The sequence below is a fragment of the Mirounga leonina genome, unplaced genomic scaffold, assembly GCF_011800145.1.
Source record: "Mirounga leonina isolate KUSES-001 unplaced genomic scaffold, KU_Mleo_1.0 Mir_171, whole genome shotgun sequence".
NCBI lineage: Eukaryota > Metazoa > Chordata > Mammalia > Carnivora > Phocidae > Mirounga > Mirounga leonina.
The window spans coordinates 8567553-8592275 of NW_023270436.1; the positions used below are offsets into that span (position 1 = coordinate 8567553).

A 24723-nucleotide genomic window follows, 5' to 3' on the forward strand; every position below is an offset into this window, starting at 1 on the left:
GAAGAGAGGACGATTTTCGAGAAAGCCTGGGACCCAGAAAATGAAAGTTGGACATAGTGACCTGAGGCTTGCTTACTGGGGTCATTTAGGGAAGCTGCCATTGCGGTTGAGACACCCCAGGATGTGGGGGCCAGAAAACACAAGCTCAAAGGGGTCTGGGAGGAATGGAAATAGAAAATTGCTGGGGGGGGGGTGCAGCCAATGTGAGCTGGGAGTTCATGCCTTTCTCAAGGGGTCAGTTATGACCAGCGCTAGCTGATTGTCACTGAATAGAGCCATACAGGCCGGATTTGGATCCTGCCTCCGCTTCTTCTTCACCGTGTGATGTTGGGCAGGTCACTTCCCCTCCCTGGACCCCAGTTTCCTCATCTGTAAAATTGAATAATAATAGTACCCACCTCATAGAGATATTTGAATGAATGTTTGCAAATGCCCAGCACGGTGTCCGGCATGTGGTAAAAAGCACTACATATAAATGTAAATATATCAATTCCAAATGCTTTAGGAACTGTGTCAGGAACCAGGATTTCAAAGACCACAAGATGCTTCTGGGGCTCTCATCACTTAGAAAATTCCAAGGGTTTTAGCAGTTCTGTGCCAGAATTGGGGGCTGAGACAAATACAGTTGACCACTGAACAAAGTAGGGGTTGGTGGCACTGACCTCCCACCATGGTCAAAAATCCCTGTATAACTTTTGAATTCCCCAACATTTAACTACTAATAGCCTACTGTTGACCAGAAGCCTTGCTGATAACATAAACAGTTGATTAATACAATTTTGTATGTTATATGTATTATATACTATATTCTTACAATAAAGTAAGCTAGAGGGAAAAATGTTAAAAATCATAAGGAAGTGAAAGCACATTTATAGCATGTACTGTTATTTATTGGAAAAAATCCACGTAAATGTGGACCCATGCAGTTCAAACTCATGTGGTCTGAGGGTCTGCTGTGTGTATATTTTCTATTATTTCACAGGGGGCCACATGGCAAAGCACCACAGTCAGGCAGGAGGTAGAGGGAGCGAGGGGAAAACGTGGACAAGAGACTTTATTGTGATTTCTGCAGGAAGGATGGGCAAGCCAGGGTAAGCAAGCTGAGAAGGTTGAAGATTGGCTCATTTGAATAATTACAGCAGGCCCCAGGGTGCAGGCTCTGTCCCCAGTTGTCGCTCTCTGGCCCTGGGGTGATTAGGACTGGGGGATAGTAGCTGGGAGCTAAGAGCTTGATAAAGTAGGCATTGGAATTGGCTGGTTTGCATGTGAAAAGTGCGCTCGCACGTGGGTTGTTGGCTGTCTCTGGGAAGGAGCTAACCTTGGGAGAGGCTGTCTTTCCCGAGTCAGCAAGGCCCTGGGAGGCCGAAGCATCAGAATAGAAAGACAAGCTTACGGCCGTGCCTACAAGCATCAGCTCACTCCGTATCTGTAACCAATCTGCTGTACCAGTTGGAGTGACTTCGGCAGTTGGTACCAGAAGAACTGATTAAGAAGGCTTAAGGAATAAGATGCTTAATTCAATCTGACATAACAAGAGGGCTTGAGGTGGAAGCTTCCAGCTTTAGCTTGTCAACTCAACGGTATCATCCAGGACGCACACCGTTTCTCTCCTTTGCCTTTTTTCCTGCCCAGCATGTTAATGATGTCTCTCCCTGGGGTCCCAAGAAGGAGAGAGGTTTCAGTGACTATTGCAATGGAACCATGCCAGAACTTTCTCGTGTAAAACAATGCAATTATTTCTTCCACTCGGCGGGTGGACATGACTACAGCTGGATGGTGTTTCTGTCCCATGTTGTGCAGGGACAGGATGGCAGTGGGGCCAGCCACTGAACTGCCTTCGGCTGGCAGCTGGGCTAGGCTGGAAGGTTCAAGAAGGCTTTGTTCACGTGTCTAGGGCTTTGGTGCTCCGCTGGGTGGCCTCGAGTCCCATGGCTAGCTTGGGCTTCCACACAATATGGTGGTCTCAGAGTGATCAGACGCCCCTCCCGGTGGCTGGCTTCCAGGGCCAAAGAAGCGGTGCCGGGCCTTCTTTAAGGCCTCACTTCTACTGCATTCTTTCCGTCAAAGCCTGTCACAAGGTCAGCTCTAATTCGAGGGGAGTTTTTAGAGTTGGGCACCTGCCACTCCCAGTAAAAGTAAGAAAAAGAAAGAAAGAAAGGGGAGAGTGGATTTGGTGGGACAACTGGTAGTATCTGCCACACTCAAGCTTCAGTGTCCCATGCAGGGGAGGCCAGAGAGAGGTGGTCTTTTGTTAGAGCAACGGGGTGGCATGACGGGTATTCGTACTTCTTGGACCACCAGGCTAATCTAGGGCATCCCGAGTCTTTTCTTTCCCTCTCTCTCTCCCTAGCTCAGCGTGCTCTATTTGTCCATAGCCTCGCCTGGTGGGGGGGCGGGGGCAGGACCGTGATGGGGGAGAGGATGATGACACATACGGGGAGGGGGCAGGGCCCAGTTATTTAAAAAAGATGGAAGCATTTGCCACCGCTCCTGGTGCCAAAATGAAGTTAATGCTGGCGTCACTCCCAGGCTGGTTCCCACCCCCTCCAGAGGGCAGAATCTCTGCAGCACGGAGTCCGGGAAGGGCACTTGCTTGTCACAGGGGGAGGTTGGGGAGAGGCCGTGACGGTCAGGGTCCCAGAAGAAAACTGAATCCCACGCAGCTGGGTCAAGGGACTTTAAAGAAGAAACTTCTCTCAGAGTGTGGACACAGTTAGGGGTATGAGAAGAGAGGTTGATGCACAGAGAGAGTGGCAACACAGGGAAGTCATTACCACCCTTAATAAAGGCTTAAGAATGAAGATGCTTAATTCAATCTGACCTAACGGGAAATCTTGAGGTGGAAGCTCCCAGCTTTAGTTTGTCAACTCAACAGTAGACAGGAAGATAAGGAAGGACCCAGAATGATGGAAGCCCAGAGAGGGCTGGGGCTGGGGAGAGCCATCCAGACAGAAGCTACAGCTGGAGGTACGAGGTGGCTACCACTAGAGACATGATGCTCAAACAAAGGAGTTTGAAAGAAATGCCCCCCCCGCCCCCCCCAGCCTTCTGATCTCCTGTTGGTCCCTCCCATTGACTACACCCAACCGGAAGCTGGAAGACAAGGGAGCCCATGGGTGATGTGGACTCAGGGCAGGCAGAGAAGGGTAGAGAAAGAACTCGGGTAGGGTGGGCAAACGATACAGGGGTGTTAAGCACATGCCCAAGAGAGGTGGTTGTTTTTGTAATTATTTTTCAATATTCCAGAATGTCCCATTAACAGATATGCCACCATGTAAAAAATTAAAATAAAAAAAAATCCCTCTCTCGTTCATCTCTGTAGAAAACGTTTTAATTGAAGCCCAATATACATATACAAGGGGGACATATCAGAAGAGCAGTTTGATGAGTTTTCACAAGTGAGCTTATCCATGTAACCAGATCAAGAAATAGAACATTCGAAGTCCCCTGACTCCCCGTCAGTGTGTCTGCTTCAACTCCCCTCCAGCAGATAACCTGTATTCTGACTTCTAATTGCACAGGTTCATCCTCCCCAATTTTGTACTTTACATGAATGGCATCCTTCAGTATGAGCCCCTTGGGGTCTGGCTTCTTTCACTCCAATGGCTATTTTATTGCTCTTTACTTATTTCCACTTGTCCCTGTAGAGATATTATTACAAGGGCCATCTTTGTGTCTATGGATTTTTTTTTTTTTGCCTTTGACTTTTTTTCTTTTTAAGATTTATTTATTTGAGGGGCGCCTGGGTGGCTCAGTTGGTTAAGCGACTGCCTTCGGCTCAGGTCATGATCCTGGAGTCCCGGGATCGAGTCCCGCATCGGGCTCCCTGCTCGGCGGGGAGTCTGCTTCTCCCTCTGACCCTTCTCCCTCTCATGCTCTCTGTCTCTCATTCTCTCTCTCTCAAATAAATAAATAAAATCTTTTAAAAAAAAGATTTATTTATTTGAGAGAGAGAGTGAGAGAGAGCACGAAAGCAGGGGGAGGGGCAGAGGGAGAGGGAGAGAGAGAGAATTTCAAGCAGATTTCCTGCTGGGTGGGGAGCCTGATGCAGGGCTTGATTCCAGGACCCCGAGATCATGCCCCGAGCTGAAATTAAGAGCCAGATACTCAAACAACTGAGTCACCCAGGGACCCTGCCTTTGACTTATTTTTTTTTTAGGAAGAATCCCCAGATTTAGGTTTCCTGGGTTGAAGGGTGTAAACATTTTTAGAGCTCTTGCTATGGGAGGCCACATTACTTTCTGAACGATGTGCGGTTCTCATCACTCCTTATGTTAGAAGGCTGCCACTGAGATTACCATCGTTCTTTTGGGCTTTAGTGGAAGGAAGGGCAAGAGGGAGTCAGTTTTGGATCCTGCTGGGGAGGACTCTGAAGCTCTAAATATGAATTAGGGACACCCAAACCATATGTACTTTTTCCAAAATTATTTGTTATTTTGTTTAAGAGTCTCATGCTCTACCGACTGAGCTAGCCGGGCGCTTGTTATTTTGTTTAAAAAAACATTATGTCAGAAGTCAGAATCCCATCAGACTGCTTGACCCTTATCTTATGGATTACTACTGTTTTTATTTTGAACCCATAGGTGGAGTGAAGTATTTTATGATCTTTTTAGGCTTTCAAGTTCTCAATTCCGCCCTGGTAGTCTCAAGAAATTAAGGCTCAGAGAGGTCAACTGACTTTCCTAAGGACACACAGCAAATCAGTGGCAGAGCCAGGACTAGAACCTGGGTATCTTAACAATTTGTTCAGTGTCCTTTCCACTGTAACACTGTGCCCTCCCTGCCTGTTCTCCCGTTTGTGAGATTGCTTTCACAGTTCCTACAAAGGGGCTATTGTGTTCCCTCATCATGGTTCCCAGACCCCATGTGACTGGGCCGACAGCGGACATCAGATCTAGACGGAGCCAATTGGATTCTCTTTCCTAAGAAGTCGAGATTAGAACATCAATGTGTTTTGTTTTTTGTTTGTTTGTTTTGTTTTGTTTTGTTTTTAAACTGGGTTCCAAAGTGGGACCTCAAAAGAAGCAAGCTGGGAGGAGAGGAGAGCGAAATAAACAGTCTTTAAAAAGAGGAGGTCAGGGGCACCTGACCGGCTCAGTTAGTAGAGCATGCGCCTCTTGATCTCGGGGTTGTGAGTTCAAGCCCCTTGTTGGGGGTAAAGTTTACTTTAAAAAATAAATAAATAAAAATTAAAACAAGAGGTCAGTTTGCGAGACCAGGTAGTTTGAAAGACAGAGTTGGAGAGAAGAGCTGATTTGGTTTCTGATAGCTTTCTAGTTCTTAGTTCTTGTTCTTCATGGGGATGTGTCTCTAGTTCACACACAATAACCCTGGTATTCCTATAATTTAGCATGATTTTGGCTGCGGTAAGAAAATTTATGAATTTTTACAACAGGAAGTACAGAGCCAAGGTGGATTTCAGGCATGGTATAATCAGAGTTCTAGGCTCTTCCCTCCATTGTGTGTTGGCTTTGATCTCACACTGGTTTCTCTCATGGTTACAAGAGGGGCCATCAACAACAGGGGCAACACTCCTCCTGTTCCCAGCCACGGAGCTAGAAAAAGCATTTCCTCTCCAACCTTGGACTATAAATACTTCCTTTCTGTCTGATTAGGCCACTGTCAGTTATGTACCTATTCTTGAATGCCTTGCAGTCTCCAGGAGAATGCTATGCCGTGATTGGCTTGCATTTGTGTTCCTGGTCCAATCATTGGCGAGGAGGATGGAAAGGCTTGGCTAAGGGTAATCGAGATCTACCCTGGAGATACATGTGCAAATCAACTTCAGTCAGCTGAATGGGAGAGGCTGGTTACCTGAACAAATTGGGATCTGCTAGGGAGGAAGAAGGGGGAACAGATGCTGGAGAAGGGAAAAAAAATCATTTTGGACTATTTCGAGTGGATTTCTGATCCTTGTAGACAAAGAGTCATTTGGACCATCAGCTTCCTGGTCTGGAGCCAAATGCCTTTGCCCAGCTCCTCTGCAGCTTGATTCTAATTTCCTGCTCCATTCTGTGGACTCTGTTATCACCAACATTTCTCACCACTGGCTCATTGCTTTGGCAAGCTGGCATCTCACTCTGCTCCAAGCCCTGCTGATGGAGCTGAAGATCCCTTTAGCAGAATCAATTCTGGCAGGTTCTAATTTAAAAAGCCTCACACTTCTCTGCATGGGGGCTGCTGAGATCTGTGCCCATAAAGGCAGGGAGAGTAAATTCTGCTGAGGAGAGCCTATTCTAGCCTATTCTTAACAAGCCCTGAACCTAATTGAACTTAATCACTTTTCAGTCACTGACACTTGAGATGTGTGAGTCACTAGGCTATGTATGGAGCTGAGGGCTACGGTGGCCCTTTAAATACCGAAGAGATGGTAGCTGTCGGCTTCCAGGAGGGCTGCTAGGGTGTGGGGCTGTGGTTTCACTCAGGGTTGCCCCCGAGACAGACAGCCCTGGATTCCAATCCTGGCTTCTCCACTTACTGCAACAGTCACTCTGTTTCTTCAAGCCTGTTTCCTCATCTGTAAAATGAGGATGGGAACACTTGCCCCAAAACACTTCATGTGAATCATCAAGGCCTGACACGAGGCTGCTTGAAATCTTCATTCTACTTGGCATGAATATTCATATGTTTCCTTGCAGAAATGTTAATGTGTCTGGTTATGACATGTTGCCCAAATCCCATACATGATATACCATTACACTAGCTTTCCTCATGGTTACAACGTGGCTGCCAGCAACATCAGGGACAACATGTTTCCTTGTGCACATTATTACCTTTCTGAAACCAAAAATATGCTAAGTTCTAAAACACATCCTGTCCCGAGAGTTTAGGGATAAGAGTATGGAGATCTTAGTGTGGCTGAGCTACAATTATTCCAGGGCCTAGTAGGGAAGGTAGAAATCACATGGAATCAAGATTACCCTAGGAAACCAGTACCCCCAATCATTTGCCTTGAGCAATGTGGCTGCTTCTTGAATTTAGCCCCGCAAGAAGTGGTCAGCTTGTGTTTCGGGGCCATTTGTATGAAAAATGTTTATCTTTAAACTACCAGACTGCATTCGGCCTGTGACAAATGCTCATGCCAGGAGTCACTGGTGACCTGGGTCAGGCCAGCGTTCCCTGTGTCATGCTCATAGAGGGTGGGTGTGGGTCCTCCTGAAGAAAAATGACGGGCCAATTCCCCCGCACTGGTGAAGTTCTTTTCTGTCTTAAATTGTTTCTCTCGTTTTGCAGAGCAGGAAGAAATGGGTCCCTTTTAGTGCGTGTCGAGGGTGTACCCAACGTGGCTGCGGTAGGGATGCGGGGCTGTGAGAGCCCGAGTGAGGAGAGAGTGAATGCAGGTGCCAGCGATGTGGGAGCACCTGAGGTGACAGCTGAGTGGCGCTGTGAGGGGCTGTTACTGAGGATCGTGAGGGGCGCTACTCCGGAAAGGGGCCGCTGAGAGGTGTGTCGCTCCCCCACCCTCCGCCTTCTCGCCTTCGCTTGGGTCCTCTTCCAGCGCCTTCCAGGGGAGAACGCCCGTCTGTGCGGGTCACAAAGGCGCCCGTTCCAGGGGTCCGAGAACTCCCAGACGCGGGGCTGGGGGTGGGTGCAGCGGGGCCGCGCAGCAAGCCCTCGTCTTGGTGCCGTCGGACCCGCAGCGGGGGCTGGCGGCCCCCGGTAAGTTTCACGCCCTGGCGGCCGCGCTTGCCGCTCCACAGCTCCCCCTGCTGGTGGCGGCCCCTCGCCCATTTCCTTTAAGCTGCCTTAAACCTGGAAAATATCATAAGCCCCCTCAATTAAACACAAATAAATTACAATGTGTAAAATAACTTCAAAAAGTACAACAAACTTCCATTTCACCCCCAAAAGATCCCATTTTTAAAAAAGATTTTATTTATTCATTTAATTGACAGAGAGCGAGAGAGGGAACACAAGCAGAGGGAGTGGGAGAGGGAGAAGCAGGCTTCCCGCCGAGCAGGGAGCCCGATGCGGGGCTCCATCCCAGGATCATGACCTGAGTCGAAGGCAGTCGCTTGACCAACTGAGCCACCCAGGCGCCCCCAAAAGATCCCATTTTAAAAAATAATGTTTTGTGTTTCTGTACCCCTACTTGGCTAGCACCCCAAGGATATCTTTAACTTACTACCAGGTTAGGCAGTCTTGGTTCAGGTTTTACAGGCTCCTCTCTCAGACCTGGCATTTTATAACCCACGTAGTCGTGAGTCTGGCTTTTCCTTTAATGGCAGATTGTGAACATTCAGCAGCAGAGGAGGAACCTGCCTCCCTACCCCAGCTAATTAAATGTTAGTTGGTAAAGGTGATCTCTTCCTTCATTCAAACACTATTTGCTAAGAGCTTATCCTATGCCCCAGACTATAGAGATACTGTAGCGGATGGACGGAGGCTCAGGGCACCGGAGGGCATGTGCCTGAGGGCAGGCTTTGAGTTTCAGCTCTGGAATTGCAAACTCAAATTCCTGCTAGCTCCAGGCAGTTGCAGGGAATGTGGGAATTGGAGAGAGGAGTTAGGTAGGCACTAGGGAGCAGGGAAGTCTGTAGCCAGGAGAGTCAGTACATTGCCCACATTCACATTTTAAAACACTGATTGATAAACAGGATGGAAGGTAGGTTGAACCTGCCCGTAGGCGTCAAGTTTGAAACCCTGGAATGAGAAGGCAGCGAGCCAGGGGCCAGGATACTGGTGGGGCTCTGAAGGCCCAGCTGTGAGAATGGGGGTGAATCTCTCTGTAGGGAACAGAATGAGCCCAGCCCAGTGGGCACAGACAGAGAAAGGCCTATGTTGGTGTCTGGAAGCTGGAGAGAGCCCAGGGGGAGACTGGCTCTGTGTGTGTGAGTGGTATCAGTAAAAATGTGGGAAGTTGATGGTGCCTCCAGCTCCTGGGGAAAAACACAAAACACAAAAACACAACCAAATAACTCAAGGGCAAGATAAACTGATACTTGACAATCCTGATTCACAAACAAGGTAGATTCATCAAACACCTGTTATGTGCTAGGCAGTGTGCTAAGAGCTTTATAAACATTAGTTTATGCTAAGAGGTGGGTGTGAGTATCCCCATTCTACAGATGAGGAGGCTGAGGCTCAGAGAGGTAGAATCACACCATCAGTGATTGTCAGGTTTACTTGAGTCCTGCTTTTAGAGAGGTATAAGGGGTATCACAGATCCACGGAGGTCCAGAAGAGCCCTTGAACATAGAAAAGCTCCTGGGCAATATGAAATTAGAGCTGCATAAAACTCCCGAGTAGAAAGAGGTCCCAAAGTGAGTATCTTTTGCCTAAACCTTATCAGTCAAGTAAATCCTGCTACAGCCTGTATCCCCACCTTGAGCTCTCTTACACACTGACCTTATTGCTTTCTTGCTTTTAAGGAAAATCCAGACTTTTCCAGACTTCTTTGCCATTCACTTCCCACTGGATGCTGCCACCTACCCTAGATCACACACCCTTCTCTGAATACTCCTTTCATCCTCTTGCCTCTCAGCCTTTGCCCAGGCAGTTCTCTCTACCCAGAATTCTACCCACTTTTCTTCTCTGCTTGTTGAACTCCTATTCATCCTTCAAAACCCAAATTAAAATTTACCTCCTCCTTTTCCACTATTTTACCCTGGACAGAATTCATACCACCTTGAAGGCTGACTTACCACTGCGTTCCCTAAAGTGTTTAGCACTCACTCAGTAGGGGCTTAGTCTGTGTGCTAAATGGATCTAAGCACTTCGGGCATGAGAACTCATTTGGTTACAAGTGATAGAAAACTCTCAGATTGTTTTAAGAGAATATGTTGATTCATGTAACTGGACATGACCCAGAGGTATCTTCAGGCTTGGTTAAGCCCAGGGGTTTGGATGATGTCCCCAAGTTTCAGTCTCTCACCATTTTGTCTTCTCCATGTTAGCTTTATTCTCAGGCTCCCTGCAGAGGCAAGAAGGTTGCCAGCCACTCCCTACCTCATTCAGTAGGCTCAAGAGCAGCAGGAAACAAAGTCCCTCTCTTCTGAGTGTTCAAGATTAAACCCCACTATTCACTCTGCTGGGACAAGTCAGGGATACGTTCCCATCCCTGACAGGATCACACTGGCAGGAGTTGGGGGTGGGGTGGGATTATGCAGATCAGCTAGGGATCTGGCACTCTGATTGGCCCTTCCAGAGTCACATGCTCCAATCCGATAGGGAGGGGTGGGGTCAGTCCCAGGGAGAAAAACCTGACCGGGTGGTTTCCCAGAACAAATCCAGGTGTTGTGACCAGGAGCTAGAGGAATGCTGCACACTCCTCAAGCTTTCATAAACGGTTATTACCCTGGACCTTCACCAGATGAAACAACCCATACGATACCATATCATACCAGCCCCTGTTTACTGAGCACTTACTATGTGCCAGGCTCAGTGAGGTGCCTTAAGGCTTCCCAACCTGTGAGGTGCCTTCTAGAACTTCTCTTATTTACCAGAGGAGGAAATGAGGCCCAGAGGATGGAAGGGACTTGCCCAAGGTTAGTAAGTGGAGGAGGAGGAAATTTGTCAAGATCTGATGATTGACACAACTAATACTTTATTTTTTAAAAAAGATTTTATTTGACAGAGAGACAAATAAATAAAATCTTTTATTATTTTTTAAAGATTTTATTTATTTGACAGAGACAAATAAATAAATAAAATCTTTTATTTATTTTTTTTTAAGATTTTATTTATTTGAGGAAGAGGAAGAAGAAGAAAAAGAAGGCGGCTCTTCTCACACCCGGGCATCCATCTGCCGAGTCCTCCACATGCGCCAAAGTGGTGGGAGGAGGAAGGGACTGAAGGTGGGGGGGGGGGTAAGGGAGAAGGTGCCACTGGGCCCCACACTGCCAGCGGGTGGCTCACATATTGTCTTCCGTTTGCCGCTGTGGACAGGACATTGCAGAGAGAGAGAAGAGCACTCACTGGCTTTGACCTCCCCGGTGTCTGAGCATAGCGAAAGCACAATTCCTTCAAGATGCCGATGGTAGGTATTAGCTCCTGTGTGTGGAACGCTTACTGTGGGTCAGGCACTGTGCTAGCCGCTGGGCACATACTAGCTCATCTAATCCTGACAACAAATCTATATGCACCCATTTTAGAGATGAGAGACTGGAGGCTCAGAAATGTTAAGTGATTCAGCTAAGGTCACACAGCGAGGCCGCCTTTCAGTATGCAATAATGAGGCCCAGCCTCCTCTCTACCCTGGCAACCCAGAGCAGGTTTTCCATGTAACAGATAAGCAGTTGACATCACCCAAGGGTGTTGTTCTTCCACCTCTAGCCCTGCCCCAGACACCTTCCTGCCCTCTGCCCTTGAGCTGAAATGTAGGCTTCTCTGGTCACCTAACCCGTTGCTCAATGCCTCTCCCCATCTCACCCAGTCAAAGAAGCACAGGAGAAAAAGCTCCGAAACCATCCAGGAACTTTCGGAGAAGGTCAAAGAGCAGCTGGCTGAGGCTGAGCTTCGGAAGCTGAGGCAGCAGTTCAGGAAGATGGTGGAAAGTCGGAAGTCCTTTAACTTCCGCTCCCAGCAGAAGATCTCCAACCAGCAGTAAGCGATGGCCAGAGTTTTATACTGAGTGAACTTGGAGAAAACTTTGGATTTGGTTTCATGCGGTGTGCCTTCTCATGTGGCCTCTGAGCAGGGACCCGATTCTGAACCCAATCTGGGTATCTAGGTGGGATAGCTTCAGTAGCCGGGGGTATTTATTCGCAGAATCCAGGCTGTCACCAGGACTCCAAGGGGGGGCACCACACCAAGAGGCCCCCGTGCGTGAATCAATTCCAATCCCAAACTCCCAGGAAAGGGGGAATCTGATTGGCTTAGCTTGGGTCAGGTGTCTAATCCTGGTCCTGGTCCAGTCAGCTGTGGCCAGGGGGCGGGGACTGAGCCTTAGGATACAAAATGGCTCTTGAGCGTCACTCGCATGGTTCTAGCAACCCGGGTGGGGGAGTTCCCAGAGGAGGGGAAATAATCAGGCTGTGGCTATCCCAAAAGATGTTTCCTGCTATGCCTCCTTATGGAATCTGCAAGATCAAATATTTGAAATTTGGTTGTCCTAGAAATTATGATGTGGATAGCTTTTTTAGACAATAGAAAAGTGTTCCCTGGGGTTGAATAAACAAATATCCTTAGATTCCCTCCAAAGGAATGTAATTCCTTAGCTACCTCCATAACGTTTATACAGGCAGAAACTGCCCATTATTAGAAAGAAAATCTTACTGTTTGATGTTATGTGAAGTTCAGAGGATAGGGGAAGCGGGGGCGGTTCAGAGTTTCAATGGATTTAACTCCGACAGTTCCTACGGGATCTTCATGTGCATTAGAAAAAAGCACGCTTTCTCAGGACACTTTACTGCCATCTGTTGGAAACACTGTCATTACCTAGGGATTTTGTTCGAACAAGATGAAGCGTCTCCCAGGAAAGTATAGTAAGTCAAGAAATCAGTGATTGCTTTTCAAGCAGACAGAGCTCCCTTGGACAGTGCAGTCCACAACCTGCACATCTGTGCATGGCAGCCCTGATTCAGAGCCTACCCCTGGTGGGCATCAGGAAAAGCCTCCTTCCTGGTGGGTCTCTGACAGTTTTTCTCGAATCTTACCCTTCATCCTACTTTTACTCCAGTCCATTTGATCTGGTTTCACTGTGATGGACCTGAAGGGGAGGGGTGGAAAAGTGGAGATCTCAGATTCTTCAAGCGAAACACCTGTAAACAGGGGCCAGGACTGAGATGAGCTGAGTGAGTTGCCTAGCATGCAATATTTAAGGAGACACTTTTTCCTCAGTGCTTGTCCTGCACCTGTACCCCCTGAGAGTGAGGGTCTCCTTAAATTTGGGAGCACCTCACTCACAGTCCCAGCCCAGCTGATGAGACAGACAAACCTTCCTTTTGCTTTTACTGAGTCCTCTGAACTCCCAACTCTGGGGGACTCTTGTCCTCTTTTTTTCTCTCCACCTTAACAAAGACCCCCTCCCAAGAGTGGCTTAAGAGGGGGAGAAGCTGCCAGATTTAGAAGACAAGTAGCTCTAGAATTAGGGGTACATTCCCACATGGGGCTATTTACATTTGTAGTTGATGAAAGAACATTAAAAATTCAGTTCTTCAGTTGCACTAGCCACATTTCAAGTGCTCAATAGTCTTGATGCCTGGTGGATGCTATCAGAGAGTAGATAGAGAACATTCCCATAATTACAGAAATTCTACTGGACATGGGCACGTGGGGGGCTCAGTCGGTTAAGCATCTGCCTTTGGCTCAGGTCATGATCCCAGGGTCCTGGGATCGAGTCCCGCATCGGGCTCCCTGCTCTGCAGGAAGCCTGCTTCTCCCTCTCCCACTCCCCCTGCTTGTGTTCTCTCTCTCGCTGTGTCTCTGTCAAATAAATAAAATCTTAAAAAAAAAAAAAAGATTTTATTTAGGGGCGCCTGGGTGGCTCAGTTGGTTAAGCGTCTGCCTTTGGCTCAGGTCATGATCCCAGGGTCCTGGGATCTGGCCCTAAATTGGGCTCCCTGTTCAGCAGGGAGTCTCCTTCTCCCTCTGTGCTCTCTCTCTCCCTCACTCTCTCAAATAAGTAAATCTTTTTTAAAAATGTGCATATGCGTGACTTGAGGATCTTGTCACAAAGCAGATTCTGATTCAATAGGTCCTGGGTTGGGGCCTGAGCTTCTGCGTTTCTCCAAGCTGCCAAAGGATATGTAGTCTGCAGACTGCACTGCCCAGGGCGCTGGGTGCCCAGACTTTGCCAGAAACTCGGCCTCTGCGCCATTTCCCTTTGTTCAGTTGCCGTCTCCTGAGCCTTTTTTCTTTTCAAAAGCCCTGTTTGTCCACACTCCGACCCCTCTCCTCTCCAGAGTAGGGAGAGGGAGAGAGAGGAGACTCCTGTCAGCTGATTTAATAAATCATTAGCACCCTGCGTAGAGAAACTGGGCGAGGTTGGAGGTTACTGCGCATCTCTGTGTTGATGCGAAATTGAAAATGCCTGCCTGATGGGCTTGCTTCTCATTACCAGAGATAATTGTCTGTAAAGTCTGGAAAGAAAGTCAGCAAAATCAGACAGATGCCCGTGAACTGCTGGCAAAAGAGAGGACCTGCCCCCCACTACCCACCCCCCCCCCGTCGCCCCCATCCCGTCTAGGTAATGGGTTTTGACAGGCACAGCTGCAAATTGTTCCCTGGGGAGAAAAGGCCCCCTAGCGAGGGGGCGGAGCCGTGGAGTTGCAGGCGGTCAGAGTTCTGGACCTGGATCAACCCCACCGCCGGCCCCGCCCCAGCCACCTGCCGGGGTGGGTGGTACCTCTCGGTGTCTCCTTGCCAAGGAGCCTAGAGCGGCAGAGCAAGGTAAACTCGGCGGTTCAGGGTTAATCACGCGCTTTCCCCACAGAAAGGAAATCAAGGCCCTGCAGGGAGAGCAGGAAGAGATCACTCTGCTTTTGGGTCTCATCAAGTCCTCGAAGAACTTGGATCTGAATGAGAAGAACTACATGGAGCTGTGTTTCCTGCTGCAGACCAAGGACGACTATGAGGCCCTGATTAAGTCAATGAAAGTGCTGTTGGCAGAACTGGATGAGAAGGTGTGGTCCTTCCCTTAGAGGGTTAACTGGAGCGCAGGGCAAGGGGAGGGGGCGGGGTGGAATGGGGGGAGGGGTACCCATGATGCCTTAGGCCAGATCTGACACCCCATATTCTAAAGGTGACTGTGCTTACTCTGCCACCTTGTGACCCCTACTCTCCCAGGCCATTCTTCCGCTGTGTTTCCCCAGCACCTCCCCACTCCACTTAGAGTAAATTCCCAAACCCTTACTGTGCCAGTCAGGAGAGGTTAGGTTATGCTGCAGGAACACCCCTGCTCACCACTCAGTGGTTTAAAACAAGAAAGGTTTCTTCCCCATTCATGCTGTCTCTCATGGATTGGCTGTGGGCTCTTCTATCTTCTCATCCTGAGACCAGGCTGATGGGGTATCCACCATCTTGAATATTGCCAGGTGTTGTGACAGAGACAAAGAGAGTTCTGGAAAGTCTCACACTGGCAATTGAATGCTGCAGCCTGGATGTGGCACGTCACTTCTGTCCATGACCCAGAGGCTCAAAACTGTCTACCAAATCCATATATACCCCAACTGCCCATCCCCCAAATAGTCAACTCTATCCATCCGCAAAAGTGTCTAGGAAGTGCGTGTATCCAGAAGGCAAAGAGCTAGAGACATTTGCTGAACAGTGTTAATGGTCCTATCCCTTCCCATGGCTTGAAAGGCCCTGCATGATCTAGCCCCTGCCTGCCCCTCTGTCCTCATCCCATGTCATTCCTTCCTCAACTCATCTTAGCCAGCTGCAGAAGACTTTTTTTTTTTTTTCAAATATGTGAAAACTGTTCTTACCTCATCTTCCCCTGATCTCTGCTTCTTGCCCTTTATGGCTCAGCCTAAATGTGACTTTCTCAGGAAGGCCTTTTCTATACCCTTTCTCCTGTTTAAAGTATATCCCCCTTGCATTAATTAATAATTGCCAAAAACAAGTAGTATGCTCAGTAAGGTACCTTTGAGAAGAGTTTTATGAGGCTGTATTTACAAGGGTGTGAGCACAGAGTAGGAACATTGACGCACTGTAGGGTTAGCTGCAGTGGGCAGGGCAGATACTCTGGAACCTGAAGACAGAGAGCAAACCAGGGGGCATAGATACCCCGACCTCTGTCTTCTCACCCACGGGCCCCCAGTGCAAGGGAGTCATCATGGGATCCTTCCGGATCAGCGTCTTGGGGCCCAGAGCAGGGTGGGTGGAACAGAGTGGAGAGTGAACCTCAGGGGGCAAACAAGATCTCAGCACACTCCCTTAACTCCTTTCATGACACCCCATGGCACTTCCCTCATAGCACCTCTCCTTGTGGTAATTATACTTTAACACAGGTGTCATCTGTCCATAGTCTGTCACCTCCAGGAGGGCAAGGACCATGTCTGTTTTGTTCCCCTCTCTACCCATCCTGTGCCTATCCCAGTGCCTGGCACATAGTAGGTCCTCAATAAATATTTACTGACTGAAAGAATCTGGAAATCTCATTCCATCTTTCCTCTGCTTCAAACCCTTCAGTAATTTCCTATTGTTCTTGAGATGAGGGCCAAACTCCCCAGTGTGGTTTGTTGGCTCTGCTGCCTTGTGTCCCTCCTGCCCCTCCCACCTTCTCTCCTGCACCCCCCTCCTCTGTTTTCAGTCCACACTGGCCACTTTCATGAACCCATAGTGCTGTCTCTCATTTGCAGGCCTTTGCACCTGCTGTTCCCTCTGCCTGGATTGCCCTTCCCCGTCTTCCCTGCCTGGGGAGCTCCTATTCATCATTCGGGTCTCAGCCCAAATGCTATTTCTGCTGGATGGTTGTCCCTTCATTTCCTCTCCAGATGCTTCTGCTGTCTGTGTCCAAAATACCTTACCTTTCCCTTTTCCCAGGACTAACTGTGCTTCGTAGCTCATTTCCAGCCCTAGTGTTGAGGTCAGGGACCATCATACTGTCTTGATTGCCTTCATACCCTTAGTTGTCTGGCACAGAGCAGGTGTTTAATAATCATTGATGAATGAATATATGAATGAATGAGAAAGGCAATAACAGTGAAGAAAGTGGAAAATTGAAGAAAAAAATGGGGATGTGGGTCCTCAGAAACCGTAGGAAAAGGCAAGCTACTTCTTAAAAAGGATTTCATTTACTTATTTGTCAGAGAGAGAGAGAGCACAAGCAGGGGGAGTGGCAGGCAGAGGGAGAAGCAGACTCCCCGCAGAGCAAGGAGCCTGATGCGGGGCTCGATCCCAGGACCCCGGGATGATGACCTGAGCTGAAGGCAGACGCTTAACGACTGAGCCACCCAGGCGTCCCAGCTACTTTGGGATCCTCAAAAGACTATGGCACTCACTGCCCTGTACAGAAACCCTCTTTGCCCAGTTCCATCGCAGGGTGGGCAGGTCCCAGAATCCCCTGCGGCCGTGCCCACCACACAACGTCCAGAGCTGCTCCCTTGCAAGAGGTCACTGGAGGTAGGGACCTTACCGGGCCCAGCCTGGCCTCAAAAAGCAGATAAGCCTGTGCCTTTATGCTGAAGAGAGCACCTCACGTAGGTGATGCCCTCCTCCGGCGGCGCAGGCTTGGCTGTGTCTCCCGTCAGGCAGAGGCCTAATTACTCTCCGCGTCACAAGAACAACGTCTGACACAAAGGTGCCCAAAGGGAATAGGAGGCTGAATTTAATCACAGGAGCAACAGGAAGTGCTGACACACACCTTCCTTCGTCAAGGAGCTGGAACCTGAGGTCTCTGGGTCAACTCAGGGGCGGGTACAAGGAAACGCTGCAGTCTAGAGAGGCTGCCTGCCCATAACACAGAAGAGGAGAACCGAGTAGAACAGGGGTCTGACTTGACTTGATCCAAAGCCTGGCTGCTAATATCACTCACACACAGCCTTCACATGCCTTATGAGATTGTGTGAGACCCAGCGGTTCCCTTGATGCCTGATCATCTGAGCTGCCGTCTTGCTTGATGTACCAGTGAGAATAGATTGGGCTGCAGGTAAAGCAATTCTTGACTAGAAGTGGCTGGAAGAACAGAAGTTTGTTTTTCTCACATAGTAAGATGTCTATCTGGAAAAAGGTCATCCCAGGGATTTTTTAGTAGCTCTGCAATGATAGGTTGGTCTTTTTCTCTCTGATCCTCTTGGTTGGCCCTCCCCTCATGGTCTCAAGATGGCTGCCAAAGCTTAGCTGGTGTAGCTTCTCACATCATTCCATTCAGTGATGTGAAGAAGGGATGAGGGGCTGATTCTTAACATGATATCCACTCTTATGGGGGAGAGACTTTTTCACAAAATCTCTCTAGCTGGTTTTCCTTCATTGGCTAGGGCTAGAGCATATATCTACTTCTAGGCCAATCACTGGCAAAGGGAATGAAGAGACAGACTGTCTCTTCTTATGACGCTTTTTTAGGAAATGAAACTTTTTCTAGAAGCTTCTCTAGCAATCACACCTTCTGAATTCAGAGGCCCCAAGTGGTTTAGTCCAGCTCATCCCTGATGAATAAATCATAGGCAGAGGGGGTAAAGTCACCATGGTTGGTTTGGATCAGTCTTCTGGGGTGGGATGGGTGTTGGGGCAATCAACCACCCACCATGTCCCCCACAGTTGTGGTTGTTGTCCCCTCTTCCAGCTACCTGGCTCTGGACCACTCTTCTGTCTTCTGCTTGGCATCTCTTGCTGCCTAAACCACCTTTCATCAGTCTACTGTGGTTCCTTCAAGACCTTAAAATATGGGTGTAGACCAAATTGGTGATCTTTAGGACAGATTAAGCCTGACAACATGAAGGCTTTGGCCTGTTCAGTGTTTAACATTTATTTTAATTAGTGTTAACATGTTAAAAATTGAGAGATTTCATGAAAAAAAAAAGTGGATATCTGGCTTCTCTTCAAAAAAAGACTGAAAGATCTGGCAACATTGGGCCTGAATTTCCATGGGGCAACTGTACCTAAATAGTGTCGTAGTGACACAAGAGCTGTTTACCCACTCTCTACTTCTTCCTCTCTAACAGACTCCTAAAGAGCTATGTTTCCCATCCTGCCTTGCAGCTAAGGGGGGACAATAAAATTTAAGGGGAAGTTTGTTGGGGGTATCTGGGAAAGTTTTGCTTTCTAGATTTAGGTTCCACCCTTTTACCCATATTGCTTCTTTCTTCCTTCCTTCCTGGAACATGACTGTGAAGGCTGGTGCTATGGCAGACATTTTTTGACCATCAGGGAAAGGCCAGGTGAATTATAGAGATCTTGTATTTATTTCCATGAGTTACTGAACTTTAAGCCAGCAACGTTTATGGACAGAAAGATAAACCATAATTTGTTTAAGCCATGGGGCACCTGGGTGGCTCAGCCAGTTAAGCATCTGACTCTTACAGCTCAGGTCATGATCTCAGGGTTGTGAGATTGAACCCCTCAGAGGGCTCTGAGCTCAGCGGGGAGTCTGCTTAGGATTCTTTCTCCCTCTTCCCCTCCCCCCAACTCACGCATGCACTCTCTCTAAAATAAATAAATAAATCTTTAAAAAGCCACTGTTCAGTTGCACTTTCTATAATTTGTAGTTGCATCATATAAGCTGCTGCCCCTTAAGGCAGGGTGTGTGTCCTCTAGTTTCCTATACTCTCTACCATCCTGTAGTGTCTTATAGTGCGTCCACTTTACTCTTTTATGTCACCTGCTTGGCCATAGTTTGCAAACTCTAGTATAGATTTTTCTCTCAATGTTCCATGCTCATAGCTGAGACTGTGCTGTATTAGACTTCCTGAAGGTTTGGGGATAAACAAAGGAAACTAAATCTCAGGGATGCTAACACAGGACCCCAGATGAGACTGCTCCCAGAGTTCATTAGCCCAAGCTCAGCACAGGGGTGCCTTGCTCCCAGCTGGAAGCCAGCCTCCATGTAGTTGACAAACTTTATATTTCATTACACCAAGCATTTAACCTGCCTCATGTGGAACTTCTCCATTCCAGAACAGGAGCTGGGCTTCAGACTGTGAATTCAAGCTACTACTTCCAGACAAACAGGGACATATCAAATTGCTTAAAATGACAGTGCCCCCACCCTTCACCCACCAGGGTTCCAAAACAAAGTCTCAGAGCTCAGTCTCAGCCCAAACCCTAAGAAGATAAGGTACCTCTGACACATTAGGACCTGGCACTCACCAGTCTTCACAGGCACTTGTCTTCAGGTAATAGTTCTCTAAACTTCTCTAGAACCTGCTAGGATTTAGCATGAGCCAGCTGCTTCTAGATGGGGCTAACTATTGGGCAGGTAAGCTGGATGGATATCTGCCTGGGTGTGGGCTGAAGCCATATGGCGGGTTGGCAATCACACTGTTGGCGGTGTGAGGAAATGACCCCATCCACTGGTACTTGTATGAAAAACTATAGAGTGAGTTCTCTGGAAAGGTGATGGTGGGTGTGTTTGGGTTTGGAGAACTTGGCCGGAGCTACCAGGGTAGGAAGAAACACCCAAATTCTTTCCTGCCAACCATGGCAAGAGTGTATTTCACTTATTTGAAGTCAGAATCAATTATTCTAAGTGCATGGTGTGTTAGGAATGCTTTTGGCCACAGGTGATGTGAAACCCAACCAAAAGAAGCTTGGACCAAAAGGTGAGTGAAATTCACAAGCACAGGTAAAGCAAAACCTCTAAATTGCCTCATTTTACCCCAAACTGGCTAAGATTAAGTTGAGTTGAGCATGCATTCAAGAAAGAAATTAAAATTCTATTGATAGGAAAAGAAAGAACGTTGCAGTTTAATTTTAGCACGCTTACGTTAGTGAACTGTAAAATTTGTACCCATACAGATGTTAATTTAACACAGCTGGGGGTTCTCTCTCTCTCTCTCTCCTTTTTTTTTTTTTCCAGATTGTTCAGATGGAAAAAAAAATTATAAACCAAAAACAGATCTTCACAAAGATACAGGAAGCCAATGACCCCCGGAAACTGCAGAAGCAGATCCACGTTCTGGAAGCCCGTTTGAATCTCGTACGTAAGGGGTTCGCTGCAGCTTTGCAAACAGCTCTGCCTTCTCTTGCTCAGAGTAGAGAATGATGTCTATGAAGCCTTTAGCAGAACCTACCCATCTTGTTCGTTGACTCAGGAGAAGGTGAACCAGTGGTGTTCACACAAGCCAGGCAGCCTTTTAGACTTCCACCCACCCTGCTCCACCCACTCTGTTCCGCCCACTTGGCCCATTGTTACCCAAGGTGCCTTTCTCCTTGCTCTCTGCACTTTATGCACCATGCTCTTGCCCCCACCCCCTCTATTCCAATCCCCCACCCCTCCTGGGATGCCTATTTTTAGTGCCTTGACTTAGAAACTCTTGCTCATTTTTAAGAAGCAGCTCAAATATCACCCTTCAGCAAGCAGAATTAGTGAGACCTTCTTCCCCCATTGCAATCTGCTCACGCCTCTATTAGACCTAGTGCTTTTTGGTTGTTGTTGATATTGTCTCTAGGAAATATTCAGCATAGACATGCATAACTTGATAAAGAGAAAAGTGGTGTTTCCTAATCACTTTCAATTTATAGTGACCTTTTGCATTAAGGAGGATTCTCTAAATTACAAACTGACTTACACAAAAAAGAGAATGGGTTGGCCATAGAACTGGAAAATTCAGGGGGAAAGTGGGGCCTTCAGGCATAGCTGGATCCAGGTGCTCCAAACATGTCTTGAGGATACTTTCTCTGTCCATCTCTCCTTTGGGTGGAAATGACTTCATTCTTGGGCTGCCCCCAGTGTGAACAAACACCAGCAGAAAAGGACTATCTCTTTTCTAAGAGTTCAATCACAAGTCCCAGGGAGGGTTCCCATTGGGCCATCTTGGGACAAGTGCCCATCCCTCAACCAATCACTGTGCTCAGAAGAATGGAATACATGGACTTGAGTCACATGACTACCCTTGGATTACTCCCCCCTTCCCCAAGTCAAGAGAGGACAGCCCTATCCAACAATGCGGACTGAGAGCTGAGAAGAAGTGGTAAAAAGCAAAAAGAAAGGAAGAAAGAATGCTGAGCACGTACAAACACATTCCAGTCTGACTTGTGAAATTACAGTTCCCACAACATAAGCCAGGAGAGAGGGCAAGTGAATTGATTTGGAGGGAAGCCTGTCAGTGCCTCACTATACAAAGCTCTTAGCTTCCCCCAAACTCTGACCCCCAGGCTTTAACCAGGGATGGCTGAAGTTAATTGGATCTGATCTCTGTTTCCCCAGTAACCTGGAAGTGGACTGAAGGCAGGGCAGTGTCCTTAATATCCATGCACAGTGATTTGCACCCATGCCTCAGAAGGTCTAGGATGTGTGTTAAAATGCAGATTCCTGGTTTTGAGTCAGAATCTGTAATTCTCCTGATTCACTGGTTTTGAATCAGAACCTGTAAGACTTAGACCCAGGCATCTGCACTATTAACAACCCCAGTGAAACTGAAGCTCCCTTGGTTAAGAATCATTAATGCCCAGCACAGTGTGAGGCTTGGAGGAGGTACTTGGCAAACATCTGTTGATTGATTGAATGAATGAATGAATGAATGAACGAACGCATGCATGATTTAATGATGACTTGTCTATAGAGGTCTGCTTTTTTATAATAGATCTATTCAGAGTTTCTATTTCTTCCTGAGTCAATTAAGTAGTTGGTTTCTTTCTAGGAATTTGTCCATTTCATCTAAGTTATCCTAATTTGTTGTTTTACAGTTGTTCTTAGTACATTGCCTTATAATTCTTTTTATTTCTGTAAGGTCTATAGTAATGTCCCCTCTTTCATTTCTGAGAGGAGTGCTGCTCCTTTACTTCTCAAACGGGTCCCCTTTTCCCTGACCAGGTCTGGCCTGTGCCTTTTAGTAGATTAGGTAACCATCTTTAAAGGTTATTTCAGGGTCCCAGAATACCCCATGACCCTAAAGCCTCCTTCACTTACTCAGTGAGGCCTGAAAGTCCTCCCATTTTTATCCCACAATTAGAGGATGGGTAGCATGTCAACAGTCCTGGAGTAAAATTCACACTAAAGAGCGAATGACTGATAACCAATATCTTCTTAAGGGTAAGTGGAAGATACAGAAAGAATAAGAATGATTCTGTTCCTGGATTCCCTTCCCTTGTGTGGTGGCCACTGACACATCCTACAGAGGAACCCAGGCCAGGACTAGGGTGAGGCCAGTAAAGAGCCCAGGATGCAAAATTTAAGGAGGCACTCACTCTTAGGCTCATGGAAAGGCAGAGTTGACTCTGGGAGAGTGAGTACCTTCTTAAATTTTGTATCCTGGTGGTTTCCCTTGCCTTCCCCCTTCTCAGCCTTGCAGAAACCTAAAGTTTCTCAGAACATGCTTTAAAAACCTCTGATCAAATCTACTTTATATCCATTGGGAATATTTTCTGTCATTGTTTCTTTTCAGTGTCTATGGGAGCACTTTGCATAAAAAACTTTTTTTATTAAGGTAAATTTATTAAGATGTGCAGAAAGATGGAGGGAATAAAATAATGAACACCCACATACCTATCACTTAGATTTAATAATTGGTAACATTTTACTATATTTGTTTCACCCTTCTTTCCCCTGAAGTATTTTAAGGTAAATTACAGACATCTTGCTATTTCACCCCTAAATTCTATTTGCATCTCTAAAAATCAAACATTTTCTTTCATAGCCACCAAATCATACCACACCTTACAAAATTAATACTATTTCCTTAATATTGCCCACATTAAAATTTCTCTGGCTGGCCCCAAAGTGTCTTTTTAAAGTTGGAGCCAATCAGGTTTCTACCCGATTGTTAGGTCTCTTAAATTTCTTTAGTCAACAGCAGTGGTTCTCAAGCAGAGATGATTTTGCCCCCAAAGGGACATTGTCTCCAAAAAGAGACATTTTTGGTTGTCACAGCTGGGTCGGGGGCTGTGCTGCTGGCATTCAGTAGGTAGAAAGCAGGGATTGCTTCTTTAACACCCCAAAGCACAGGATAACTCCCCACCACGAAGAATCATCCAGCCCCAGAACAGTGCTCTACAACTTTTCCCGGCCATCAACCTGTTAAGAGTCTGGGTCAGCTGTGATACAGAAAGTTCTACCTTCTGGATTTGCCTGATTGTTTCCTTATGGTGTCATTTACCTTTTCCTCTCTCCCCTGCCATTGCTAAAAACCGACAGTTAGGTATAAAAGAGCTTGAGACATTTAAAATCCAGGGGCTGGCGGGGAAGGAACCTTGCACAAGACCACTTAGCTATTTGGTGGCCAACTCAAGCCTCTCACCCAGCGCCTCAGCCGCTGTGCTGTGGACCTGCGGCCGGAGGTGGGAGGGACCTTCCCACCTTCTGGCTGCCTTCTGGAAGCCTGTCTCGTGCCCCAGGAGTGAGCTCAGTTTTGAAGCATAGCCCTGCCCACAGGTCACCGTGCACTTCAACAAGATGCTGACCACCAATGCTAAGCTCCGGAAGGAGATTGAGGACCTGCGGTACGAGAAGGCTGCTTACGACAATGCGTACCAACAGCTCCAGCGCCGCTTGTTGATGCAGAAGAAAACCATGAATGTGGCCATTGAGCAGTCTGCCCAGGCCTATGAGCAGAGGTGGGCTGGGCGGAGACCCTAGGGGCAGATACGTCTCTTGGCCCCCTGCTGAGCACCTCTGCCCCTGGGCTTATGTCTAGAGGGATCTTAAATCATCACCATCACTCTGAGCACTGACTGTGTGCCCACCATGATGCTAGGTGCTCTGAGTATTATTTCAACCCTCACAACTGTCCCAGGGGTTATATCCCTATTTTATTACAGACCAGGATACGAAGGCTTAGAGCTGCTGAAATACTCAACCTGAGAGCTAGGTAAATGGTGGATGTGGTAGGGCTGAGATTCAAACCGCTCTGCTGTGCCGTCTCCTCTGGGTGCCCCTGCCTCTAGTCCTGGGGTCTCTCAGTCTGGGTTATCTCCTGGCCTCATACTCGTAGGGGCAAGAGGCATATAGTTGGGCTGTGAAGAGCATAGGTTTTGGAGTTGAAGAGATTGGGGTTTGAATCCTGGCTCCATCACTACTCTGTTATTATAGGACCGCTTTGGGGGTTAGTGAGGATTAAATAGTATATGTATGTAAGGACTGGCTGGGCCACAGTAATTGACAAGTGCTGATAATGATGAGGTGGTGGTGGTGATGGTCATGGTGGTGGTGGAGGTGATGGTGGTGGTGGAGGTGATGGTGGTGGT

General features: G+C 47.5%; 1 protein-coding gene across 1 annotated transcript in view; it reads left to right on the forward strand.

Annotated features, from left to right (window-relative positions):
- The first annotated feature begins 11470 nt into the window (after window positions 1-11470).
- CCDC63 (coiled-coil domain containing 63) overlaps window positions 11471-24723 on the forward strand; it is a 31033-nt gene continuing 17780 nt past the window's right edge. The window contains exons 1-4 of the mRNA XM_035017006.1: window positions 11471-11544; window positions 14375-14564; window positions 20399-20518; window positions 23912-24093. Coding sequence (XP_034872897.1) covers window positions 11486-11544; window positions 14375-14564; window positions 20399-20518; window positions 23912-24093 — 551 coding nt within the window. The 5' untranslated portion in view covers window positions 11471-11485. The remainder of the gene's footprint in view (window positions 11545-14374; window positions 14565-20398; window positions 20519-23911; window positions 24094-24723) is intronic.